General features: G+C 41.7%; 1 protein-coding gene across 1 annotated transcript; it reads left to right on the top strand.

Moving 5' to 3' along the window:
* Nucleotides 1-7: 7 nt before the first annotated feature.
* On the top strand, nucleotides 8-8,809 carry tfb2m (transcription factor B2, mitochondrial). Its single transcript, XM_034224305.1, has 10 exons — nucleotides 8-251; nucleotides 809-1,164; nucleotides 1,534-1,729; nucleotides 5,567-5,658; nucleotides 5,820-5,973; nucleotides 6,350-6,498; nucleotides 6,698-6,787; nucleotides 7,046-7,099; nucleotides 7,200-7,348; nucleotides 7,831-8,809. Exons 2-10 carry the CDS (start codon nucleotides 880-882, stop codon nucleotides 8,018-8,020), a joined length of 1,359 nt encoding a protein of 452 aa, XP_034080196.1. The 5' UTR covers nucleotides 8-251; nucleotides 809-879; the 3' UTR covers nucleotides 8,021-8,809.
* Nucleotides 8,810-27,979: the final 19,170 nt, after the last annotated feature.

Here is a 27,979-nt window from a genome sequence, read left to right on the forward strand (position 1 = left end):
GTAATGGTATATTTTAGCATTAGCAGGAAGTCGTTAGCGCAACAACTTCCTCGCGTTTCTGATTGGTCCTCTACCTAGACGCCTTTCAATGACGACATTCAGATGCGCCTGGATCTGCACCACGAGCACGAGAGTTACAAGAACAACTGAGGCCTCAATGTCACGGAGTCCAAACAGGAACCAGACACACAAGAGGCATTACATCTCTGATGTCGTTTTATTTGGATATATAGAGGATATTCTTCAATAAGGTATGTTTAGATATAGCGCATGCAAACTCATTGTAGTAGTTAGTGACGTTAGCGTGACGCTAGCCAGCGCGCTAACAACTTACATATCCTCAGAATCCTCTAACAAATCAACTAAGGAGTTGTAACAGAGTGTATGCAATGTTATTGTGTGCTTCTTTGGCGTACATATACTCAAACACTGTGATTTTACAGGGTGGAAAAGGTGAATACCTCTCCAGTGAGTTTGATAAAAAAGAAACCAAACGTTACCTCCAAACGTGCAAGGAGAACATTTGATAACGTACTTACTTTGGCACACACGTATATTTGAATATCGGTATTGACTTTATTATTAATAATTGACACTTGCTTGAATCATTTCACTTTTAAATGATTTCTAATTTCTTAACCCTTTCAAATACTGGGTTAAGAATAATTAGCGAACGTTACATGTACCGTTTTTCTGCAAAAAGTCTAGTTAACCATTTAATGCTAGCACATGTTTTTTCTAATAGTGTTATTTCAATGTCTGACATTCATTTTATAATCCCGTGTCCTTTTTTCTCTAATCACTCTAGGGAATGACCTCTTGAGGAGCCCCCCATCTCCCTCCCGTCTCGTCTCTTTCTTCTGTAGTTGAAGGTCCACTATGTCCATCCACATTTTTAGACTGGTGGAGCTGATGATGCGCCCGGCCTGCTGCCAGACCATCAGAAGCAGATTGTGTTTGCACAAGGCAGTGTTTCCCCCTGTGGGTCATTCTGGCCGGTGTATCTCTGGGATTCCTGTGCTTCATAGAAGGGCCCTCAGCCTGGACTCTCTCTCTTCGGGTCCTGGTCGACATACCCTTGGTCAAAGCTCCCAGCAGCCTCTTGCAGAGAGGACGTCTTCCTCAGCACTCGCACAGAGGAACCTGTCTGTTGTGGCTCTCCAGGTAGGCACTTTTCTTTGGCTTTGCTTGATTTGTCCCTTAATTGTATTGTTGTTGAGCTGCTGTAACAAATACATTTCCCCTATGGGGGATCAATATAGTTCCTATGCTACGCAGTAATTTACATGTTTTGGTTGTACTCCTATAGATACTGCTTTGAAGTTTTCTGCACTCTGTTACTGATTGTTTAGGATAATACGGTGTATAATTATTGACTTTTCCTGGCTACTTAAACCACTATGTGTGACGTATAATAATCAATACAATTGAGAGCAGTAAAACATTACACATTACTTTTCAATATACTGTGAGCATTTTTACATGGTAGCAACGGTTTTCACTTTCTATCTGCATTATCTGGTCTCTCTCCAGGGCAAGTGTCGTCCTCTGTCCCGGTATGTCTACCTGGATGACTTCCTGGATCTCGGTGACGTCGAGGAGAATAGACTCCATGCTCAGTCCTCTAAAATTGCCAGACACTACATAGTGGACCCAGACCTGGCTCAGCTGGTAGCACAGCATATAGAACCTGAGGATGCTAAAACGGTTATCTTCGAATGTAACCCAGGTATGTATTTGGAAACAAAATGGAAGTCAGCATGTTATATCAAAGTGCTCTCGGGGCTCGACATTAACGATGGCCCGGGGCCATCTAGTATTTAGCTCGGGCAATGAAGCCTCACCTGCTGGTTGCCCGATCGGGCAATCTATTGTGCCAGTATCATGCAGCTTGCGGATCCAGTAATGAGTGACCCGACAGTAAAACTAAACATATCTATAACTAGTTTAGGTAGTTTGAGAGGTGATTAAAATAGCTACGTGTGATATTCTAACCTGAAGTGTGTGTTTTGTCCGCTCACCGCTGCATGTGATCATGCAGAGCTGCGTGTCGACTCGTCAGCAGCAGCTGATCTCTCTCTCCCGTCAGATTAGACTTCACTCGCGTTTATGTCCATATCGATCAGATCCAGCTAGTTCTAGCTAATGATATGACTACCTGCTTATTAAAAGACACCTAAACAATAAGTGTCGCTATGCCACCGGGTGAGGCCACAAATATAGCGCAGCATTATGCATTTGTTTACATGCCCACCGGAACCCCGAGGCATTACCAACAGATCAACGCACAATCAACCCATGCAGGACATCTCTTTCTCCACATTAAGTGTTAGACATTAGAATTGACTATTCTTGTCTGTCACATACTCTTCTTGTCTGTCACATAAGTGGCGCAACTGAAGCGGTATTGCGCTAAAGGGAAATTATTTTGACTGGACATTTTGACCGAAGAGATTTAGATTTGCTGGCTAACGGGAACTCTGACGTCGCCATTTTGTGTGCTTCGCGGATGCGCTCGGCTCCTCTCGACTGCTGCTCGGTCAGCTTCCGGATGAGGAGGCATTCGTTCGACCAATTTACAGTAGATAACATTACAAACATTTTTAACAGGGGCCATAATAGTGTACATAATGTTTGTTTTGGCAGTTATAACTGAATGTAATGTTTTCTACTTTTTTACATTTGGGAAGGCATTTGCCTTCATCAGATGGAAAGTGTCTTGACCAACAACTTAAGTATTTCATATAGCTATGCAGGGCATGCAAGCGAGCAAACACAAACAAGAACAAACAAGTGAAATGAAGAATAAAATTGAAATTGTACAATATAATATTGTGGTGGCTCATCTTATAATTCAGTCTAGAGAATGCACCAGACAGCATCTAAGACCTGCAACAATCTAAATTGTCTATGGGGAGGCCCCCCAAACCCTTCGTGCGTCATTTCGTCCGCACGCATTTTTCAGGGCAATCTCTACTGGGCTCAGGGCCATCTGTAAATTAGCTTAGGCCCACAGGCCCAAAATCCTTAATGTCATGCACTGGCTCTTAACCTGTTAAGCCCGGGAGCCCCCGCAACATCTTGCAAGAAACAGCGTCTGAGGGCTTCTTAACATTTAACAAACAATGTGTCATACCCACCTAACGGGAAGAAACTCAGCTACCTGACGATATGAACAATTTTTACCGAAACAAAACACAAGTCTAACGCCGAGCCTCTGAATTAGCACTAAGCGCATAACTCACGGTAGAAATATTGTATACTTCATCAGATCTGCACAAACCCGATAGCATATGAAAGCTGAGATTCCACAGATTCCGATGGTATAAGTATCATCACTGTGCGACCAAAACTCGCGGCAGCGAAAGCCAGCAAAGATAACACACAACTTCACTTTACGTAGCCAAAACGGCAAATACGTCTTACCTTTGCTGTTTTCTGATCAAAAGTTGTGTTCAAGAGCATTAAAACGCAGATAAGCGATGTTGAAGGTTAATCCAATGTCTCTGTTTCCCTTTTAAATGATTACTGATAATCCATCATCATATTTATGGCAATAAGCCTAGTTTTCAGTTTTCAGAGCGTAACATAGCTTTCGGTTTGGGCAAACTGCGTGCGCATCACTCTCACTCCTCAATGTTAACGTGTAGGTGGATTTAGGAACTTCCCTCTCGATTCTATTGGCTCTAACGGTTCAAAAGAGGTGTCAATCACCAAAATCAACCAATGGGTTCCAGAGATATGGCAAATCCACCCAAATGACCCCAGAGGTGGTTTTTTCTTTCTAAATCTCCCTAAAAAGGTCAAATATCACTTGTTTTGCATCAATCTTGATACAGGGTACTTATTATATGTTATAGTTTGGATTCCTAAAGCTTTTAGTCTGCTATCCCATCATTCAAGGGTGGTTTTCACTATAAGTAATTAGGGATGTCCAGATCACCTTTTTTTGCTCCCGATCATTTGATTTTGACAATCTGCCGATACCGATTTTTCCCGATCTGATCTTTATGCAATGCAGTAAGAGAAAAAAAAGGTAACAGATAACGGCTGGTCATCTAACGCGATGAATTCAGCTATCTTGGCTGTTATTTTCTTGGCCTTTTCACTGTTCTGGGGCAGTTTGTCTTTCCTTTTAAAAGTCTCTGAAAGTGTCGGTTGTTTCAGTGCCGTTTCCTGAGTGGCCGCTGTGTACTCGTCGTGTTGTTGTTGGTGTTTGTTTCTCAGGTGGCGTATTAGATTGGTCGTGTTGAACGTAGCTCTGTTCTTTCCACCACGTGGAACCTCCGCCTTGCAAACATTGCATCTGGCTGTTACACTTCCTTCGCTTTCAACTTTATAATACTTCCAAACTCCTAACATTTTCTCTGTCCCGACTCCAGAGTCACCAGCTGAACGTAGCCTCTCGTTAGCTTACTGCTACTATTAGACACTGCGCCCACTCTGTTTCCAGATTTGAGAGAAATAAGCAACCAGGTCTATGAAAACAAGCCCAAAAGAAGCAACACATACATGATGTTGTGTAAAAAAAAAATCCCGACCCCCGATTTTTTTCCTTCCGATCTTTTGAAAATCACGTGATCGGCTCCGATCCCCGATCACGTGATCAGATCGGGACATCTCTATAAGTAATGTGGTTTTTTTGGACGGAAACTATAATTTAAATTTGTTTTACTATGTTCAATCTGAATTTACTTTAAAATAAAAACATCTATATTAATTCTGACTTTTCTACATCCAACTCACAGGTGTATCCATAGGCGCTTTCACACCAAGTACTTTTCCCAGGAATAGTTCCCGGAACCTTTATTTCCTGGAACTATCTAGTAAATCTCGTTTACACGGGAATAAGTCCCTGAGGGAGCCACTGACGCTACTACTACTACTTCTTCGGGTTTACTGGCAGGCCGCAAACAACTTCACGGCGTATACTGCGGCCGGAAGTCCCCGGAGTTGGGGAACTGGCTTAGTTAGTCTCTCTCCGTTGGTGCGCTGGGCTAATGCTAATAATGCTAATTTGAGCAAATAAAATGGTGGCTTCACAAAGACTTTTCAGAGTTTTACGGGGTGTGGTTTGCAATTCGCCCAGCCAATTAGAAATTGGAACCTTTGTCTCCCCAGGAAAGTCCGTGCTCTCTAGCAGAGACTAAAAAGGGGTGAAACGGTTTGCAAAAACAAGTTCCAGATCCTTTTGGTGTGAACGCAAAATCACAGGAACTATTCCTGGGAAAAGTACTCCGGTGTGAAAGCGCCTATTGGTTTGAGAAAAAAGATTATTAATTTACCGCTTTTAAGAAGTGAAGATATAGTCATTTGTTCTGGATATGTCATTTTCGAGCCTGAAACCTGAAAAACAGGCTCAGGGCTTAATAGGTTAATGTATGCATAATGTTCCTGTGCTTCAGGTGTGTAACTTGGATCTAATTTTGCATTGACAAAGTACCCAGTTAATTTTGGATTGTGTTAGAGAAAGAATATGCATGTTTATACGTTTTGCACCGTATATTACTAATGTCTGTGAAAAAACAAATAATTGAAAGGCTTTTTTGGTGTCTGTCTTTCTTAGGTCCTGGGGTGTTGACGAAGACTCTTATAAACGCTGGAGCTCAGAGAGTTGTGGCTCTTGAAGGGGATAAGTTGTTCCTACCAAAATTACGGGTAACAGAATTATATCAACATATATCCCTAAGCGAAAGTCAACCAAGTTTTAGTTTTACTCATTTTAATCATCAAATGGTAATTCTTAAACAAATAATTGTACCCTTTTTGTAAAAGTTTGACAAATGATGTTGTATCCCCTACATGTTTTCATGTTGTAGGAGTTGGAAGGCCGTCTTGATGGTCAGCTGGAAGTGGTTCACTGTGACTACTTTAAACTAGACCCTGTGGGCAATGGAGCCCATGGAGCCCCTTCTATGTTCACTGACAAACTGTTCAATGATCTGGGAATATCAGAGTCTAACTGGACTGATGGTGAGAAAAACACACTGAGGAGACACTGCTATGTGGCAAATTAAATCTCCCACACATGCACATACACATTAGGTTTTTGCACCTTAAGTTGAACCTCTCTGACTGTAAAAAAATCCCACCTCCCTCATACAGGACGTATTATTCTATTGCCATTGCCTATACAGCTGCAAATATTCGATTTTATATTTTCGATAATTTTTCAGCAACTCACAGTTTTCAAACTATAGATAAATGTTTGATGATTAAATATCACAATGCATCAATGTACTTGCCCTATAGCTTTTCACAATAACACACTGGAATGAATAAACACTGCGTTATATAGTGTAATATCCTCCTGAAGTGTGTTTTTTTTGTAATGTGTGTGTCTCCCCAGACATCCCAATGAAGGTGTTTGGTATCCTGCCGATGCGTAATATGCGTGGCACGCTGTGGAAGATGATTTACGCTTTGTTTGAACAGCAGTCTGTCTTCAGATATGGACGAATAGAGCTCAACTTCTTCATTTCGGAGAGTGAATACCTGGTAAAGAACTACAACATTTTAACCTCAAGTATTAAAGACCAGTCAATCTATTGATCACAGAGTCTAATATTGTGTGTGTTCAGTCCAAAATATAATTACTTGTTAAAGCTGATGGAGACTTGTGTCTGGTAGGCAAATTGAATATTGTTCCGTTTATTATTCTTGTGTCAAATATTGAATGCAGTTATTCCTCCAACAGAAACTCATTTCCCGTCCAGGTCAAAATTTATACTACAGACCCTTCGCTGTCCTCTGGCAGATGGCCTGTGATATCGAACTCCTGCACAAGGTAAAGTTTAAGGCAAAAAAAGAAAGGCATTATGGTGTTTATGCATTATATGAAAAACAGTTAGGTTGAGACTTACACAGAAGAAAACAACGTTTTTTCAAGTTAAACATTTGCTACAGTGTTTTGTCTTTTTAAAAATACTTTCGTGAAGCTAATGCCAGGGGGGATGCTACTCACACTTTCATATTAGCAAGCATTTTCAACATAAATGTGATGGGAGTCTTCTTGATGTCAACCTCTGCTTCTCTGTCTGCGCAGGAGCCCTGGGAATCCTTTGTGTACCCTTCAAAACAAAATCTCTCTCGCTCTAGGGTAAGGATGTGCAGACCCAACAACAGCAATGTAAAGTGGCTTGATATTTTTACATTTAATATAGCATATCCCTGTGTCCTCTGCCTCTTTCTCCCCTCAGCTTCCCAACGACCACCTGTGCTTGGTGCGCCTTCGTCCGAGGGCTGATCTGTTCTCTAATGGCCTCACTCCTTCTAATGCTTCAACTCTGCTGATGATGATCAAACAGTGTCTGGTAAAGAGGAAGGATAAGCTCATCGACATGCTCGAGTAAGCAAGTTTTATACAGAAAAGTGTCAATATATATATATATATATTTAAATTTAAGATACCGATATACAGGAACTGACTGAGCTTATGGCAGACAAAACTTCGTTTGAAACTGTTAACTGACCCATTATAAACAAACTTAGTGAAAAAGACGGTTGTTAAGCTGCTGTCCTGAGTCCAAAAACGATATACAATATGAAGAAATATCCCACAAAATCTCAAAACAGAAGCTTCGTCTTGTTTTGCCTGTGACTGAAACGCCCCCATCCACTTCAGCTTGTATGCTGGTTTTAATTTTTCCGTTGCAAATGTACATTGATCCAACACACTTCACTAACACAAAGCTATCGAGACACATTGCACAACTGTTTTAAATTGTTCTCTTAGTCTTCCTCTTATTGCATTATTATAATCTGTCTTTGAACACCTCATCTGACCTTCATTCCACTCTCTTTGTCTCCCTCTCCTGGTCGTTTCTCTAGTCTCTGGTCTCCAGACAGTGGGAGCAAGCTGTTAGAAGAGATGTGCCTGTCGGAGGACATTCTGACAGGCCATGTGTATCCAGAGGAGTATCTCCGACTGTTTCAGCTGATGGACAAAAGTCAGGATTTCAAACAGAGCTGGCTTTATAAAGAAGTCTTGGAGAACAGTGAGAGGGAGGGATGGTCTTAAGATATGGATATACAGGTCATGTGTATAGTTTTAAAGAACAAACGTAACCAAATATATGATGACAGTGTAATATTAATAATAATAATATAATTTGTGATTACATTCATACATGCATACAGAAACACAAAAGATAAAAGCTTCACATAATACACTCATGTAGCGAAAGACTTAGGTGATGAAAATGTGTGTGACTTACTGATCTTTGTGTCAATGGAGGAATTGCTTTAAAATGAGCCTCTGTATCGTCCTGCACTCGAATTTCCTTAAGTTTAATTAGTTGAAGACATAGACTTGCAGCAAAAGTAGTTTTGGGGTGTTCATTGAGATCTGATTGCCAGCAGGAGGGAAAAATGGAATTTGAAGATATGTAAAAATGGTTGCAGAATTAAAGTCTTATGATTACTTAAATCATATTATCCCTGTATGAAGACAACAGCGACACGTCCACTAGGCCTCATAAAAAAGTCATTGATGCACCATGTAATGCAAAATATATTATATTGCAAAAATGGCGTGTGTTCAACTGACTGAAATAACTGTAGTATAGTGTGAATGGAGTGTCACAGCGCCGCCCTGCATGTATTTAGTTTTGCATAAAAGTACAAAGTTCAGCAGCGCAGGAAGGAGGATGTTTTTTACTGTATGACTTCAAGGCTTTGTATATTTTTGTATATCTGTTGTGTGAGCGTAAGCTTTAAATGTATGAAATGTAATTTATTGTGGATTGTTTAAGCTGCGTGTGAAATATGCTTTTCAAAAACCTCATTAAATCTGAATTTTGATATGTAATGTGTAGGAGACATTTATTTCACGGCTGTTTAGATGTTCACACCATTGTGAACTTTCATTTTAGTATGGGTGTTAGACTAAATCTATTGATTTATTTTTCCGTTGGTGATATGCTTCTAAATATAATTCTATTTTTGGAAAGATGCGCGTATCCCTATGTCCTGAAGGTTTTCATTTTCTCTCTATAGTCAGTGGTAGACAATGCCAACTTTTACTCAAGTAAGGTAAAAGTACTGTACATAGTACACATGAATTCAATAATTACAATCCAATCTAATATAAAATAATTCTGAGGGCCGTACCTTTTTGTATTTCAATACATTTTGATCCTATTACTATAGTCTTATTTAAGAAACATTTTAACAAAGAACTTTTATTGGTAACAGTAAACTACACTTACAAAATACCTGATTACATTATATGTTACTTGTTTGACGCTTTTATCCAAAGCGACTTACATACTCAATACTGTGGGCAATCCCCACAGGAGCAATTTTTGGGGTGAAGTGTCGACATGGGACACAACGACATGCTGACTGCAGTGGGACTCAAACTTGCTATCCTCTGATTCGAAGATCAGTGCGCTAACCCACTGCGCCACACGCCTCCTTACTTCCAATACTACACATAAATATGGGTTCTGAAATAAATTATTTCACTGTAAAGAATAATTGGTAGATTGGATTACCTGCCATTTTTAAGACCGGGGTTTTGATTTATGGGTTGCTTTGAGGGGTGCACACTCCACAACATTTAGTGATCTGGAACTTCCAGTATTTTGAAGGACTGCTTAGTGCTTACAGCTGGCTTTGCAAACACCATAAAGTGTAAATAGGCTTACGAATTGTGATGTGAGAAATAAAACTCAACATTTTCTATGCACAATAGGCCTACTAAAAAATCTGCAAAAATATGTATAAAAGTGAAATATGAATACAAACATGTTTTATTCAAAAGGATTGCTCAACTGAATCAAAAATAACATTCAACCTGAAGAACGTTGGAAATACTTGTTTTTATTAAATAATTTCATTGTATTTTTGTTTAAGTCCAGGATAAAAACTTGAACTTTCAAATAAATTGTATTTGAATGATCAAAACGTTTGGCCTGATTGAGCTCCATACTGTAGGCCTACAGCTGTTGGAAAAAAACTCAAGAGTGGAAGGTTGCTGGAAACGTTGAGGAAGACTCTAATCAGACAAACACTTTGTTAACAACGCTTAGCAGCCTACTTTCTTCATCTGGTAGCTATTGAAGAGTAGTCCTACTTGTGGACAGACAGAAAAACCCAGAATAAATGGATAACGAAGACATGATCAACATGGAGACATCCAGTTGTCCCCGAGGTAAGGACATCAACAGTTATATCAGGAGAGACTTGTTTTGATTTAAAAAATATTGCCAAGAATACACAGATGAATGTAACGGTGTTTGGCGGTTAGACCCCGTTGTGCGGGAGTATCATTAGGGAGGGGAAAACTGAGCCGATAAATCCCCCTCCTCCTGGGGTCTAACACTGGTGGTGGTGAAGACGGAAGGGATTGATGGAGGTCGGTCTGAAGAGGAGGGGTTTAAGCTTGATGTGGACCCTGGATCAGCGGCGCCGGATTCATTTCAGAAGTGGGGGGGGGGGGCAAAAAGTGCGTGTGTATGTGACATAGCCTACTTGCCAACCCTCACGATTTTCGCGGGAGACTCCCGTTTTCCTCCCGGGGTCATATTTATCCCGCATTTCTCCCGATTTCTGACTAAATCTGATTTGTTTCATTCTAACATAACGCACCAAATGTTACTGTTTCCACTCGGACTTCAATACAGCTACACCATTGTTTGGTTTCCATGGTAACGTGTCATTTTAGTAGCGCGAGCAAATGAAAGTCTGAGAGGGTCTTCAGGAGGAAGATAGTCAGAGAAAACAGAACAAGAATGGACAACTCAACCCTCTGCTCACTCCTTTCCTGTAAATTAAACTATACAGACCAGCCCACACATATGACAGCGCAGTTGCTCATTCCATCTCTTCTTTTTTCCTGCTACGCTCTTGTTTGACAAGCTGAATGTTGACTGGTGTTTGACTGAAGTAAGCTCTGTGAAAAGTTCCAGTTATTAACTCGGTATTTACAAAGCTGTCATCTCCACATTTGGAGAAAGTTACAAGCCGTTTGACAGCATCACATCTGCATATTTCACAGAAGGCTCGTTTAGTGGTTTTGCAAATAATTAACCACTCTCTGTTTTTGTACCATTCTGCATTGAAGTACCTTCTCTTTGCCCAAATAAGCTTTTATTGTCCCGTCACAATGTCCCGACACCCCCTGTTGGCGAGTGGTGTACATTTGAAAAACTGAGTGAACACCTAAATAAAAATGATTAAACTACATAAAATAGTTATGATTTTACTTAAAATAAAATTAGCTGTATACAGTAGCATATAATAGTCATAGTATATATTTGTATATATCAGGTGGCTTGTATTTATTTTCCAAATAAGTAAAATCCGAGTCATCTAGGTCGTAGGTCTTGGGAGAGTGACGTAATTGACGCGACACACACACTGCAGAGTGACAACTTTCTAGAATGGCGCAAAAAATGATTTGGGATTTTTTTCTCCAACAAACAACCCAATAAAAAGAGTGGACCACCAGCTACTCCTCAGCCCACCACCTCTACAACTAGAGTAATATAACACAGAAGAGACTGACACATCTGACTTTGATGCATGTCCATAGTAACATTTTGGACAATGTGGATGTATCTGCTCTAATGAGGGTCTTCATTAGTGCCACCCCAGGCTACATTTAGAGTTTTGTGAAGCCCCAACACAAGGTAAGACGATTTTTTTCCTTTAATGCTGCTGCCGCTGTGCAGTGTTTTGCCTTGTCAATCAGTTAAAATTGAATTCATAGTTTTATTAATATTGTAAATAATATTTTCTGACTATTTGTAATGTTATGTAGGTTTGTAAGACCCATAGTTAGCATGTGGGCATGTGCAGCTGTTGCTAAGTGGCAGCTGCCCCCCCACTGTCGAGCCTTGCCCCCCCAGCTGCCCACCTAACTTTTATTTCCCTAAAACTGTACTAAAACAAACCTACACTATTTCCACAAGCTTCTCAAGCAACAAAACAAGCATTACATTAGTTAAAATTGAATCATTTTAAATATCATTTTAGGCCCGTTAAAAATGTATCTACGGCCCTGCATTAAACTGCGGAGCGGTGTTCACACAGACCGCGGCTTACACCGCTGCAGAGAGGGAGCGAGCTGTCCCAGCACCTATGGATCAGCTTCCCCTGGGAGCATTTCCCTTTCCACTAGTTTTGTTTTACTAAGGACGAGAGCTTGAAACTACATATTAATAAAACGCTGCCGTTTGAATCGATAGCGTTTAACAGACGGGCGCTGTTTGGGGCGTTACGTTACAAAATACTACGCAGACAGCGTTAGCTGGGAGATCGATCACTTTGCTAAACTACGCGGTAGCCTACTATTAAATCCACGTAAACTACACATCACAGCCATGAGGCCAGATCAATGAAACCAGGATACACCCTTTACCGTAAAAACTGGATCCAAACACAGCTGCCTGTGTGCGCTTGATCAATACTTTCTGGTGATGTTATATTTATGATATGCTACATATTAGCTAGGCTACATGGCCCTAACATGTAAAGTTATACAAGCATTTGTACCAGTGCTTTTCACAAGTAGACTCTTGCAGGCCAGAGTATAGGAGTGATTCAACAACAACAAAAAGACATATGAGAAGTGATCAGGACGAACAGAAAGAGGAAAAGGAAAAGAGAGCTGAAGAGACCAGGAGGGTCAGAGCAGGAGGAAGAGGAGGAGATGAAGACATTAGTGAAGAAGAAGAAATATATGTGAGGAATAAAGATGAAGTATCAGAAAGAGGGCCAGAGGCAGGGATCAGGAGGCAGATGAAACTCCAGCTAGACCACATGGTATGTTCTTATTCTCCTTACATATTCCATTACAGCAGCTCAATCTAGCAGCTCTTAGTATTGACAAATATTGATTGAAATGTGTTGCTGCACAGGTCACCTTTAGCTCTCTGAAGAGATGGGTGATGTCATTTGTGTACTTAATTATAATTAAGTACTTACAGTATGCAGAATTCTGAGTATTCTCTGAATCGGGTGCCTTTTGGGTCTTTATATATTTGAAAAATGAAACCAAAATGTTTGGTCATAACATCTGGTAGTGGACTACTTACATGTTCCCACCTCAGGCACAAAATATAAATAATTACTAGGAATTTCCTTGAAAAAATGTAACAGGGTTGAAGTTTTTGACAAAAAGTAGGCATGAGACCTTGTTTAGCTAAGATATGGCACCACATGGAAGTCAAGGACATTACAAAATTGTAATATTTTGCAAAACTATTTTTTATTTTTGTAATAAACAATTATTTACCATTATTAATTCATACAACATAGTTGAAATGTTGAGTTTGTCAATCTTAATCTGAAAATACAAAAACTGAAATATAGGTAAGAGAAGAAACTGACACTTTTGTGATGTAATTCCCTCCATGCAGATCACACACGGACTGATCCATTATTTTAATAGGAGGGTCAATGATATGGCGTGACGGGGTTGAAACAAACTGAGGGACAATATTGCAATTTCATAGATAATTCAAGTATTTTTTCAGAATTGATTTTTGATCAGTTAAAGTTGACAAGCATGTGATTATATTAGCAGCAACATTTTGGGATAATTGGCCATTTTGATTTGTTTAATATTAAATTGCAACACATGCAAATATGTCTGTCTAAGACAACCAATTTTTTTTAAAACAAAATATATATTTGTGAAGGTAAACTTCTGTTGTTGCAATGTTGAGGTAGAATGAAGGAGTCTGGAACCGTCGTTAGCCAAAAGCACCGAGAGTTTATTGATCACAGTACATTAATTACATACGGCCGGGGAGATCACTTAGTTGCACACCGTCCCGTGTTTCACCAGCGTGATCTCTGAACCAAAAGACACAAAACATCTAACCAACACGAGGAGAGGCGGGCTTCCAGAAAGCCCGCGTATAATCAATAGCCGATGCGAGACAATGGTCTGCTTGTCTCAAAGAGATGCTGCCAGGTCTCAAACCCCCCACGGATATAGGAGAAGCGTTTGACCTGTGACCTCAACCTACAGAGGAGTCTTTGAGTGACTACAAGCAGATGTTTGCAGTATCACAGACTCTAAGGAATAATAAGAGACTCTATAAACAGATCAGATTAAAATATTCTCTTACAATATTTAATTTTACATTGTAATGCAAAACAACCTGTTCCATTAATTCATTGCTTTAAAATACATTTTGTAGTTTCCTTTCATTTAAAATGGTTGAGGTAAGCTTGGGGGACTCAAAGGGCACCCGATTGTTTGTCTGAACACCTTGTTTCTCTTGTGCATTAAGAACACTTGTGTTAGGGCATGAATTAACAATAAATAGGTTATATACAGTATAAAATACCACGTACTGTCCGCCCTCCTATGCCACCCTGGCATGACCTCTTGCCTCCCTTTTGCCCCCCCATGTAAAATGTGCTAGAACCGCCACTGTGTAGGTCTAATGGTTTATTAAGCCTAGTTAAGGTGAGACACCCCAGGTGAATAGGGTAATTTCTCCAGTTAATTACCTACAATAAGGCAATTGTTTCTTATATTATAAGTTTTCTGAATATGCAAATTATCCATTATCTCATTACATTTGCGCATATTTTAACACATTTCAGGAACCGAAATCTGAACTTTGGATAAAGCCAGGTTCAAAATTCTCGTTTCATTTTGTAGTCATATTAGCATCTAAGGCTTTCACCGAAGGGATTTTGGATATCTCTCTTTATCACTCCATAAATCAGAAAATACTGTCAACAGCCCTAAAATATCAATTTTCGCCATGTTTCTAGGTATAACATCTTATATAATTCAGGCTATGAATGATATATGAACAAACCCTTCTGTAAAAGCCTTCATAATATTGATAGGAATATAACTGGAAGGTTTGGTGTATGTACGTGCAACTGAAGTGGAAATTTCGGACTCAGAGTAGGAGAAAAAACTCATTTTGAGAAAACGAACTTTAAAGATTGCAGTGAGGCGCTAGCTAAACCCTCTGTTCTTTGGATGATAGCTTGCGCATCGACGCACTCCGTGAAGGTATTTCATGTTCGGGGTCATTTGTGTTTTGTATAACCTTGCTTCGTGCAAGTGACAATTGTTGTTGTCTTCTCTGTGAACGGTTTTTTCGCCGTTCTTTTGCCATTTTGAGATTTAAAATTCTAGCGGAAAGTTAACCAGGAAGTGTTTTAGCACACCACGTGATGCATCTGAACGAATCACGTTGTCAGAAATTGACACCAGCCAATGAGATTTCGTTTCTTGGTTTAAGACCCTTTTGTGCTTTCACGATTGGTTGTTGATACAAAGGAAATGACCATATTTGGATCCGATGAGATCATTGTGCAGGAGAGACGGAGCTTTTCCAACGATGACATTGTGCAAACAGCGATCGCGGTACTTTATGTTACGTTAGAAATGCTAACTTTTGGTGAATTTAGGAGAAATATACAGATGCAAATAGACAAACTATAGTAAAATGAACACTTAAATGTGTATTTTGTATGTTTTCCTTCCAAAAGCCTGAAAGAAAACATGTTATGGAATCAAAATAGCACAACATCTCAAAATTGACCAGTGCATGAAAAACGATGTTTTTGCCTGCCGTGTCTCGCCTTTAACAAACAATGTATGCGGCTCGTATCGCTGACAGCCGGGCCAGGCCCGCCCCGGCACCGCCTTTTAACATTTTTTTTAAACGGCTCCGTCTCCACTTTTGGCAGCACCCCCTGAGCAAAATGACTTCCCGCGGCTATGGCCGCAGAGCTGCTGCTGGGGTTCATCTGGCTGCGCTGGTTCTATGGTTGAAGGACCAGGCTCCGGAGTTGTGGATGTCAGGGATGTGACATTCAAGTTGATGAATTTCAGCTTAGTTTGACTGTATTTTGTTTTCTTATGCGCCGGTTCTTCTGACATGTTTGCAAGTTTATCTATCTAGGTTAACGGCTGACACACACTGAACAACGTAACACATAACGTAAACAACGTAACAAATAAACACATATAAGCTTTGTTATTGGTTGTAATGTACATGGATACATTTGAATGGTGTGACAATGTCCTATTTGATTGGATTCAAATGTACTATTCTTCCTGTTATGTCTGCCTGCTGTATTTTACCTAATGCAAAGTGACCTGCTCCATCGAAATCAGTCATATTGATCAGAAGACACATTTTGAGTTGTATACACTGTTGGAAAGAGGAAATTCCTAGCTTTCTAATGATATCAGGATTGTTTTTGTACTATATTAAGCAAAATATGTCACATTATATAATGACTGTCACCGAGTCATCATTTTGAGAAAAAGGCCTTAAAGTTTCCTCTTCTCTGGATCGATCTGATTGATTATTAGCGGAGCAAATGATCAAAGTAGTACGGAGGGAAGATATTTTCGTTTGGATTACTGGGGGGTATACTACGAAGCAGGATTTTCGCTTAGCCGGCTACATTCAGGGAAAACTCCGGCTTTCCGGTCCTACGAAGCTGGTTCTCTTTTAGCAGGCTAGATCTCCATGGTAACTTATGCTTAGCGGCTAACCTGGTCGGGACCAGGTTAGGTTGCAGGCTAAGAGCTCAACTCAGTGAAAGCACCGCCTGCTGACCAATCAGAGCTCAGTGTGCGGAGTTTAAAGCGATCAAGTCATATTACAGGAGAAAGGAAATACAGAAAAGCTGCCGTCGCAGGAAAGACGGCCGGCAAAAATCACCGACTGTGTGAACGTGAACATTAATAGAATATCACCTCCCATCTTCAGAGCAATCTGACTATTATAACATTAGCGTTAAGAACACTTACCACATATCTACCACAACATAAGTAACCGGATCAGAGTAACATTAAGTACAGTCCGCGGCATATCACTTAATGTAGCCTATCATATATTTTCTTATCTGAGTCAGCTGAACCGTATCTAGCCGTGCAACACTCACAGTGTCACATACTGTATGCAGAAGTATTATTTTAAGCAACACATTAAGTTGACGAAACACTCGAGACAAATGTAATTAAAGTCAAATCGTGTTTTAGACGGGGCAGTGATATCATAAACCTGTTAATGTACGCATTCAAACACTTTTTCTTTTGCCAGCTGTATTCACCTTGCAGGTGCAACTATGTGGCTTTTATCCTGGATAAAGTGTTTAAGTCATGGATGTTTAAAGTTTAACTTCTTCATTTTTGACTAGTATTACAGTTCACTTTTCATTCAGGAAGTATGACGCTGCGCTGTCAGTACGCTTCTCCATGTTTGTGATTGGTCGAATGCTCCAAATACCACCCCTCTCATGTGAACGCGCACCTAACTAGATAGGAAACGGCTGGCTTGAGCGATCCACTTGATAACCAGTGTCGTAGTACAGTTTAGCGAGAGCGCGTATGTTTTGGATTAGGCCAACCGGCTAACTCAAACATATCCAGGTTAGGTTGAACCAGCTTCGTAGTATAGGCCCCTGGTCTGGGGGGAGCTCGCGAGTGTGTGCGTGTATACCACGTGTGTGTGTTTGTGTATTTTTGCGTTTGTTTCCCGGGGAAAACTTTCAGGAGAAACACCGGCTGTTGTTATGCTTACTGTGACGTGAAATTACTCCGTTCTCCGCTTGTAATTATGCCGTTAAAAGCTTCAAAACTGTATTTATCATCTGAATTTGCCGAAACAAGTTTAATATTCTGAAAGCCAAGACTTTGTTTATTTGAAATCAGATGAAAACAAACTGTAACGGACCCTGCGGTGTTATCTATGATTACTATGCCTTACATTCATAATGTCAGCGGAGGGAGGGGAAGCGGCGCTGTAGAAGAGCAGAGTGGCGAGTGAGAGGCGAGCTGTGTTCTTCCCTGTACAAGCTTAAAAAATGCCTGTAGCTAATGAGATTGAATATAACAATCAACAATAACAAAAATATACACAGCTAGATCAGGGGCCTATACTACGAAGCTGGTTCAACCTAACCTGGATATGTTTGAGTTAGCCGGTTGGCCTAATCCAAAACATACGCGCTCTCGCTAAACTGTACTACGACACTGGTTATCAAGTGGATCGCTCAAGCCAGCCGTTTCCTATCTAGTTAGGTGCGCGTTCACATGAGAGGGATGGTATTTGGAGCATTCGACCAATCACAAACATGGAGAAGCGTACTGACAGCGCAGCGTCATACTTCCTGAATGAAAAGTGAACTGTAATACTAGTCAAAAATGAAGAAGTTAAACTTTAAACATCCATGACTTAAACACTTTATCCAGGATAAAAGCCACATAGTTGCACCTGCAAGGTGAATACAGCTGGCAAAAGAAAAAGTGTTTGAATGCGTACATTAACAGGTTTATGATATCACTGCCCCGTCTAAAACACGATCTGACTTTAATTACATTTGTCTCGAGTGTTTCGTCAACTTAATGTGTTGCTTAAAATAATACTTCTGCATACAGTATGTGACACTGTGAGTGTTGCACGGCCAGATACGGCTCAAGAAGCTGACTCAGATAAGGAGATATATGATACATTATGAAGTGATATGATGTGATATGAATGATAATGGGACACATCGTCTGCACTCAGTGTTGTGCGTTGTGGCAGATATTTAAGTAAGCTTTCTTAACGCTAATGTTATAATAGTCAGATTGCTCTGAAGATGGGAGATGATATTCTATTAATGTTCATGTTCACACAGTCGGTGATTTTTGCCGGCCGTCTTTCCTGCAATGGCAGCTTTTCTGTATTTCCTTTCTCCTGTAATATGACTTGATCGCTTTAAACTCCGCACACTGAGTTCTGATTGGTCAGCAGGCAGTGCTTTCACTGAGTTGAGCTCTTAGCCTGCAACCTAACCTGGTCCCGACCAGGTTAGCCGCTAAGCATAAGTTACCATGGAGATCTAGCCTGCTAAAAAGAGAACCAGCTTCGTAGGACCGGAAAGCCGGAGTTTCCCCTGAATTTAGCCGGCTAAGCGAAAATCCTGCTTCGTAGTATACCCCCCAGATGGCGTTCTTTTTAGATGCGACTTTAGAGTAGAGGGGAATTATTGAAACGGGATGTGTACAGGGTTCCGCGGCATCCGCTGCTGCGAAAATGTGGGGCAGGGCCGTAAAGTGGGGATTGGCCCCCCTGGCCCCCGCGCTTCCGGCGCCCTTGCCCTGGATTTGGAGGAACGGGAGGTGGAGGAGTGAAGGACGGCCGCGAGGCGCCAGGAGGGGAGAGAGCAGGTGTAACGGACGAAGTGAGACGTTAAACTGGGAAATTAATCGCTGATAGGAAGGGGGTGAATGTAGTAAACTATGTGAATGACAGGATATAAAGACGGTCTCTGAGCCGTAATCTACGATAATGTTATTTTATCTTCACTTGTTCTGTTTCAACTGGGTAATGAGGCTGGGTAATGCATGTTACGCTAAAAACAGGTTCATTGATTTTCGGAAGAAATCTGTGAAACGATATTCTGCTACTCTTCTACCTTAGTGGTGTTCATAAGTAGGCCTACATGTAATCAAATACTGTACTTAAGTACAAGTTTGAGGTACTTGCTTTACTTGAGTGTTTACATTTGTTGCTTCTTACTACTTCACAACAATTCAGAGGTTAATTGAACTTTGACTACACATTTATTTCAATACTTTAGTTGCTTTGCAGATTTGGAATAATGATGTGAAATATAATCAAAACTAAAATCCAGGAGGCATTTTGTAGTTAAATGCATCAATATGGTGCACTTTGAGGGCAACATTAAGACATCTCCTCTCTCCCTCCTCTCTCTCTCTTCCGTCTCTCCCTCCTCTCTGCTCTCTCCCTCCTCTCCCCCTGCTCCTCTGTGAAGCAGCAGTAAACACATTTGAACGTTTATCTTAACTTATTTGACCTAGTTAGCATATGTTCTTATTATTTATGCATATTTTACTAATCGCTTACCTTTTACACTATATTTTTAGTTGACTGCCCTATAGTTTAAATTAGAATGATTTCATACCAGTTTTTATTTATTCTGTCATTTTTTTATAACTAAAAATGATATTAAGTTGAGCTTAGGAAATATTGTTTTACATAGATAGTGACCAAAACGTTTGAGAAACACTGAGATAACTCAGAGTAAAGTTAACTCCAAACACACCTGAGCTGTAGTTATCAGAGCCTCTCAGTCTGACAGGAGAGGACTCTCCCTTCACCTCGTTGTAGAAAAACATGTTTTAATCCCTTATCCGTATCTTTTTTTTTGCTCCTTGCTTTAGAGGTGAAGATCCAGGGGAGGAAGAAGCAAATATTGCAGAAAACCCAGAAGGAATGGATAACACAGAAGACATGATCAACATGAAGGACATCCAGGTGTCCCCGAGGTAAGGACATCAATAGTTATATCAGGAGAGACTTGTTTTGATTTAAAAATATTGCGAAGAATACACAGATGAATGTAACGGTGTTTGGCGGTTAGACCCCGTCGTGCTGGAGTATCATTCGGGAGGGGAAAACTGAGCCGATAAACCCCCCTCCTCCTGGGGTCAACACTGGTGGTGGTGAAGACGGGAAGGGATTGATAGAGGTTGGTCTGAAGAGGAGGGTGTGAGCCTCTCCGCTCACACAGGGTTCAAAGAGGGACGGAAAGAACAGGGTTTGGGTTGAACACAGGCGTTTATTAGCACCGAAACCAAGTACACAACACGGGTCTCAAAACGTTGCCCGTGTGGGAACCTTCACAGGTCCTTTGGCGACCTTCCAGGATCCCGCCTACTGCAAGACAGACCAGAACCAGGTTATGACATGCTTTTATTCAGCCACTGATTACCTGATTCCGATCAGCTGTCTGGCCTCCGGCCGAGCCACTCCCTTCACGCCAGCAGCCGGCGCCCTAACCACACCCCGCTACCACAGAGGGGTTTAAGCTTGATGTGGACCCTGGATTCGGAGGAACGGGAGGTGGAGGAGGGCCGCGAGCCACCAGGAGGGGAGAGAGAGCAGGTGTAACGGACGAAGTGAGACGTTACGCTGATAGGAAGGGGGTGAACGAAGTAAAATATGTGAATGACAGGATATAAAGACGGTCTCTGAGCCGTAAACTACGATAATGTTATTTTATCTTCACTTGTTCTGTTTCAACTGGGTAATGAGGCTGGGCAATGCATGTTACGCTAAAAACAGGTTCATTGATTTTCGGAAGAAATCTGTAAAACGATATTCTGCTACTCTTCTACCTTATATGTAGTGGTGTTCATAAGTAGGCCTACATGTAATCAAATACTGTACTTAAGTACAAGTTTGAGGTACTTGCTGTACTTGAGTATTTACATTTGTTGCTTCTTACTACTTCACAACAATTCAGAGGTTTATTGAACTTTGACTACACATTTATTTGAATACTTTAGTTGCTTTGCAGATTTGGAATAATGATGTGAAATATAATCAAAACTAAAATGATGGTCTGAGAAAGTAAATGCCAAGTCTCAACAAAGAATGTTTTTTTACGAAAATGGTTGTCTTTTTTTATGTCGGCAACAGAATGGTTAAGATGTTTTATCATGCTTTTATTGAAAGTGTGCTCTCCTTCGGCATTATATGCTGGTTCAACAACGCCACTGAGGCACTGAAAAATTCACTGAGGCACTGAAAAATTCAGTCATGGGCCATAACATTGTCCAGTAAATTGACAGGAATCTCATTTGCTAATTGTGAGCCTCTCCGCTCACACAGTGTTCAAATATGGACGGAAAGAGCAGGTTCGTGTAACACAGGCGTATATTAGCTCCAAACAAAAGTATCCACGGGTCTCCAACGTTGCCCGCGTGGCAACCTTCACAGGTCCTTTTGCCACCTTCCAGGATCCCGCCTACTGCAAACAGACCAGAACCAGGTTACGACATGCTTTTATTCCGGCACTGATTACCTGATTCCGATCAGCTGTCTGGCCTCCGGCCGAGCCACTCCCTTCACTCCAGCAGCCAGCGCCCTAACCCCATCCCGCTGCCACACTAATATAGAATGCTTATACAAGGACAGAGTTTTAAAATTGGCACACAATATTGTGAGTGACGGTGACCTGAGGTACCCATTGCCTCTTACTTTGAACTGTTGCCATCCGGGCGGAGATATCGTGCCCTCAGTTAAAAAAAGAACAGATCTAGGCTGTCTTTCGTCCCACAAGCCATCAAACTCCTGAACCAATGATGGCTAGGACGCACTGTTTACCCAGCTGGTCTGGCATTGTCCCCCCCCCCCCCTTTTTGCAAATGAGATTGTTATGTCTGCCGATATCTGTTTTTTATTTTATTTATGTCTGTTCGTTTTAATCTGGGTCTATGTTGTTATCAGTGATGTATGTATTATCTTTTTAAATGCCTTTGTGATGTGCTGCAACCCATTTTCCCCTCGGGGACAAATAAACAAATTATACTATACTACTACTACTACTTTCCCTTATCCGTATCTTTTTTTTGCTCCTTGCTTTAGAGGTGAAGATCCAGGGGAGGAAGAAGCAAAGATAGCAGAAAACCCAGAAGGAATGGATAACACAGAAGACATGATCAACATGGAGGACATCCAGGTGTCCCCGAGGTAAGGACACCAATACCTTCTGTTGTGTTGCTGCTACAAGAGTCTGGGGTTAGTTCAATCAGTAATAATACAGTCTGAGCTCTGAGGTAATAACAGCAGGACAGTGGAGGGTATGTTTATTACTTTTAATAACTTACAGAATTGGATTAATTATGTGACATTTTATCAATACTAAAATAAGACTTTAGTTAGACCTGGAGTAAAATTCAATATACTATACGTAATTAAAACTAGCTGCACCTTTACCAGCTTTGATAAACACATTAATACATGAATCATTATAATCTAAACAAATGGTATATATTGTGAAATCTGCATAATAAGTACTTTACTTTTGGTATTTTAAGTATATTTTGATGCCAATACCTTTGTACTTTTACTTGAGCGACCTTTTGAATGCAGGACCTTTACTTGTAACAGAGTATTCCTACACTCTGGTACTTCTTCTTTTACTTAAGTACAAGATCTGAATATTCCTCCCATCTCTAATTATATGTGTACAGCCTGCTTCTCCACCAGATGACTCCTTGGTTATGGTGATAATCTTGTATTTTCTTGTGTACAACCCAATTCTAAATATAAATAATCAATTCAAAGTCTCTATAATAAACACATATATTCCCCAAATATCTATAAAAAGTGTGCAAATGTATTAAGTATCCTATCCATGTGAACGTGTTTTAATTGGGGGTGGACCTCACATCCTGTAAGGGGGTCCGGGGGCATTTTGGAGTTAAATGCATCAATCTGGTGCTCTTTGAGGGCAACATTAAGACATCTCCTCTCTCCCTCCTCTCTCTCTCCTCTCTCTCTCCTCTCTCCCTCCTCTCTCTCTCCTCTCTGGCACTTTCTGACACAATACCTACCTGGATAGGCTCACCCCAGGGATGTGTCTTATCCTCTCTTTTATTTATTTTATACACCAACTCCTGCATTAGCACTTTTCCCAACAGGCACTTTATTAAGTATGCAGATGATACGGCCCTGGTCTGCCTCCTATTTGATGAGGAAGAGGAGCATGGGCCTGTCCTTGACTTCTTTATTAACTGGTGTGAGAAGTCAAACCTGCTTCTAAACACCTCAAAAACAAATATCAGTGATGTATGTATTATCTTTTTAAATGCCTTTGTGATGTGCTGCAACCCATTTTCCCCACGGGGACAAATAAACAAATAATACTATACTACTACTACTCTCCCTCCTCTCTGCCTCCTCTCCCCTCCTCTCCCCCTCCTCTCTCCCTCCTCTCTCCCTCCTCTCTGCCTCCTCTCTCTCTCCTCTCTCCCTCCTCTCTCTCTCCCTCCTCTCTCTCTCCCTCCTCTCTCCCTCCTCTCTCCCTCCTCTCTCCCTCCTCTCTCTCCCTCCTCTCTCTCCTCTCTCTCTCCCTCCTCTCTCTCTCCCTCCTCTCCCTCCTCTCTCCATCCTCTCTCCCTCCTCTCTCTCTCTCTCCCCCTCCTCTCTCCCCTCTCTCCCTCCTCTCTCTCCTCTCCCCCTCCTCTCTCCATCCTCTCTCCCTCCTCTCTCTGTCCTCTCTCCATCCTCTCTCTCTCCTCTCTCCCTCCTCTCTCTCCTCTCGCCGATAAAAACGCTGCTGAAGTTAATCCATAGGTTAATCCAATGTGTCTGTGTCCCTTTGAAAGGATTTCTGATAATCCATAAGCAATAAACCTGCTTTTCCGTTTCCAGATGTCAGAGCGAGAGATAGGTTCGCTCTCATGCAAAACTCTGTATGCATAGCTCTCATTTCTCAATGGTAAGGTGTGTGTGTGTATGTGGAAATTCCCCTTCGATTCTATTGGCTCTAACGCTCAAAAAGAGATGTCAATCACCAAAATCGACCAATGGGTTCCAGAGAAACGGTAAAAACGGCCATTTCCACCCAAATCACCTCAGAGGTGGAGTTCTTTTTACTAAACCTCTCTAAAAAGGTCAAATGTCACTTGTTTTGCATCAATCTTGATACAGGGTACTTATTACAGTATATGTTGTACTTTGGATTCCTAAAGCTTTTAGCCTACCTTACCATCATCCAAGGGTAGTTTTCACTATAAGTAAAAAATAATTTTTGGACGGACACTATAATTTACAGTTTTTTTATCTATATTGATTCTGACTTTTCTACATCCAACTCACAGGTTTATCATTACTTTGAGAAAAAAGATTATTAATTTTCCCCTTTTAGAAGTGTAGTCATGTGTTCTGGAAATGTCATTTTCGAGCCTGAGACCTGAAAAACAGGTTAATAGGCAACAGGGCTCGCCGTTTAAGCCGGCTGCCTCAAACCTGTCGGTTAGTAGGCAGCAGGGCGCACTGCATACGCTGGCTGTCTTTAACCTATCGGTTAATAGTAGGGGTGTAACGGTTCACAAACATTTCGGTTTGGTACGTACCTCGGTTTTTAGGTCACGGTTCGGTTCGGTACGTTTTCGGTACAGCAGAAAAAATTATCACAAAACATAAAATATATATATATATATTTTAAATCATTATTAAACTGTGAATAATGTATTCACTCAAATAAATACAACATATAATAAAATAAACATTAAGGTGCAGCATTTCGATGAACTGAAATAATCTGTATTTGAACTGTACTGTACTAGCACCTAAGCAGCCAGTTTGACATTAGGACTTGCTTGCTTGTCATTGTATTTTCATGTTTTTTTAAAGAAAAATTAACTTGTCCACATTGCTTGCCGAAAGGGCAGATCTGCTGGCACTAACAATGTCTCCGGCTGTGGAGTGAAGAACACCCTCTCGCTAGGGACAGAGGTAGCAGATACAGCCAGGTAGCGCTTTGCTAACATGGCAACATAAGGATATTTGCCGTTTGTAATAGCTTTGGCTCGGTCTGAACTTTTTGCGAGTGGTGGAGGCTAACATGCTAGTGGGAGTTGGGTTTGCACTTCAGTCTTTTTTCTTTTGGTACCGGTGATATTCACGTTCGGGTGATGCCTTTTCAAATGAGTGTGCAAGTTTTATGTATTGCTAGCCGCGTAACCAATTTTAGTTGAACAATGCCGACAAACAGCTTTGGTTCGGTCCACCTGTCTTTGTCCATCATCCTTGTACGTAACTGCGAAACCAAAATGTTTCCAAACCGGAGACTTCAATGATGCTGGAGGATTTTCGAGCTCAACTTTATCTGCGTTCGCCATTTTCTCAAATTACTGACTAAATTTGAACACATCCCTGTGACCAGCTCTCATACTATGCCTCTCGTCCAATGAAATAACTTGGTTTCTCTATGACGCGTTGAACCCAATGCGAGCAAATTACTCTGAATGCTGCGACGCAGCACCTGAGATTACTTCCAAAAAGTATTTCACGTTCTCATTTTTTTACGTTTAACGTTATATTCGTTCGGTACACTTCGGTACACATGTGTACCGAACCGAAGGGCCCATACCGAATAATTTCGGTACGGGTACGTTTACCGTTACACCCCTAGCGTTCGCACATCGGCCATGGCCCAGGATGTTTCTATATGCTTTCCCACCAGTCCCGCTGATCCCTCGGTTCCTGGACCGAGTGCAGGAGGAGCGGCTGTCAGCGGTCCTAATAGCCCCGGAGCACGTCCTGGTTTCCATGCCTTCAGTGTATGCTGTCAGGCAGACCGTGGGAAATTCCATGGCGCGGGGACGCTCTCTCCCAGGCGGAGGGAGCGATCAGCAGTCTCCCAGTAATATTTGTGCGTATTTATTTGCTTTGTCCTACATAAGTCACCTTCCCACGTGAATCCTACGCAAGGCTTTATAAATCAGGCCCCAGGGCTATGAGTGGGACGGCCAAGGTGCTGTATCCAAGAATGAACCTCCGGTAGAAGTTGACAAATCCCAGGAACTGTAGTAGCCGCTTCCGGGAGTCTGGAACCGGCCAGGAAGTGGCTGCAGCTTCCTTGGAGGGGTCCATCTGAATGCTCCCTTGTCCCACGATGTATCCCAGAAAAGAGACAGAGGAGGTGTGAAACTCACACTTCTCAGTTTTAACAAACAGCGAGTTCTGCAGCAATATCTGGAGAACCGCCTGGACGTGGTGCACGTGTTCCTTCTGATTCTTGGAAAAGATCAGGATGTCATCCTAGTAAACAAACACGTGCCGGTCCAACATGTCACAGAGCACATCATTTACCAATGCCTGGAACACTGCAGGGGCGTAGTTAAGTCCAAAAGGCATCACCAGATACTCGTAGTGACCTGAGGCGGTGTTAAAGGCGGTCTTCCACTCATCCCCCTCGCAATACTTACCAAGTGGTACGCGTTTCAACCAGCTTGGTGAATATGGTTGCTCCCTGCAGCAACTCGAATGCGGAGGAGATGAGAGGCAGTGGATAGCGATTTTTTATCGTAATGTCATTTAGGCCACGAAAGTCGATACAGGGCCTCAGGGTCTTGTCTTTCTTCTCCACAAAGAAGAACCCCGCTCCTGCGGGTGATGAGGAGGGGTGAATAATCCCATCTGCCAGAGAGTTATTAATATAAGTCTCCATGGCCCCCCTTTCCGGAGCAGACAGGGAGTACAACCGACCCTTGATATTCCGGTGGAACCCCTGTAACATCCGGAGCTCGGCTGGGGTCCACCGAACGCTGAGGCATGGCAGCCTGTTTCAGGTAGATCTGATGACAAGAGGGGCTCCACCCCAAAATGGCTCCCGTCTCCCAGTCAATGTTAGGGTTGTGGCAGCGGAGCCATGGGTAACCCAGGATAAGTGGGATATGGGGAAACTGAATAGCTTCATGATGGTTCCTGGACAGGAGCATGTGAATGGGTACAGTCTGATGAGTCACTGTCCCCAGCAGGTGACTGTCTAAGGCTGTCACGATCTGTCCGTGTTGTGTTTTGTCTTGTCTTTTTCTGTCTTTGGTTTCCTGTTTTATTTTGTAAAGTGTTCACCCCCCGTTCCTGCCTGTTACTTTCTGTCTGTTTTCCCTCCCTGATTACCCGATTGTGTTCACCTGGTGCCCCTGTGTTTTCTCCTCCCATCTCACCTGTCTCTTGTTTGTTTGATTAGTCCTGTGTGTATTTAGGTTCTGTGTTTTCTGTTAGTCTTTGTGAGTTCCTTGTCGTATTTGGACGTTGTTCACGGGGTGAGAGTACTGTTTTGTCCAAGTTTGTTTCAGTAGCCTTGAAATAAAGGTATTTTTTCTGTTCATCTGCATTTGGGTCCTGCTTGCCTCACTCAGCCCTGACAAAGGCGCTGGCTGGAGCTGGACGAGGTAAGGGAACCCGGTCCATTCCCAACTGCAGCATGAGATCTTCGTCCATAATACTGGCGTCTGAACCAGAGTCAATAAAAACCGCAAGGGCCTGAGAGCTATCCGGTAATAGCAACCGGGCATGGCTCAGCGGTCTCTGAGAGGGAACAAGTCCAGGGGTTTGGCTCACCAGTATGTTCCCCATTACTGCTGAGCCTTGCCTTTTACCGGGCAGTGAGAAACAAAATGGCCGGCCCGGCCACAGTAGAGACATAGGTTACCTCTTCTGCAATGATCGAT

The sequence above is a fragment of the Gymnodraco acuticeps genome, unplaced genomic scaffold (genome assembly GCF_902827175.1).
Source record: "Gymnodraco acuticeps unplaced genomic scaffold, fGymAcu1.1, whole genome shotgun sequence".
NCBI lineage: Eukaryota > Metazoa > Chordata > Actinopteri > Perciformes > Bathydraconidae > Gymnodraco > Gymnodraco acuticeps.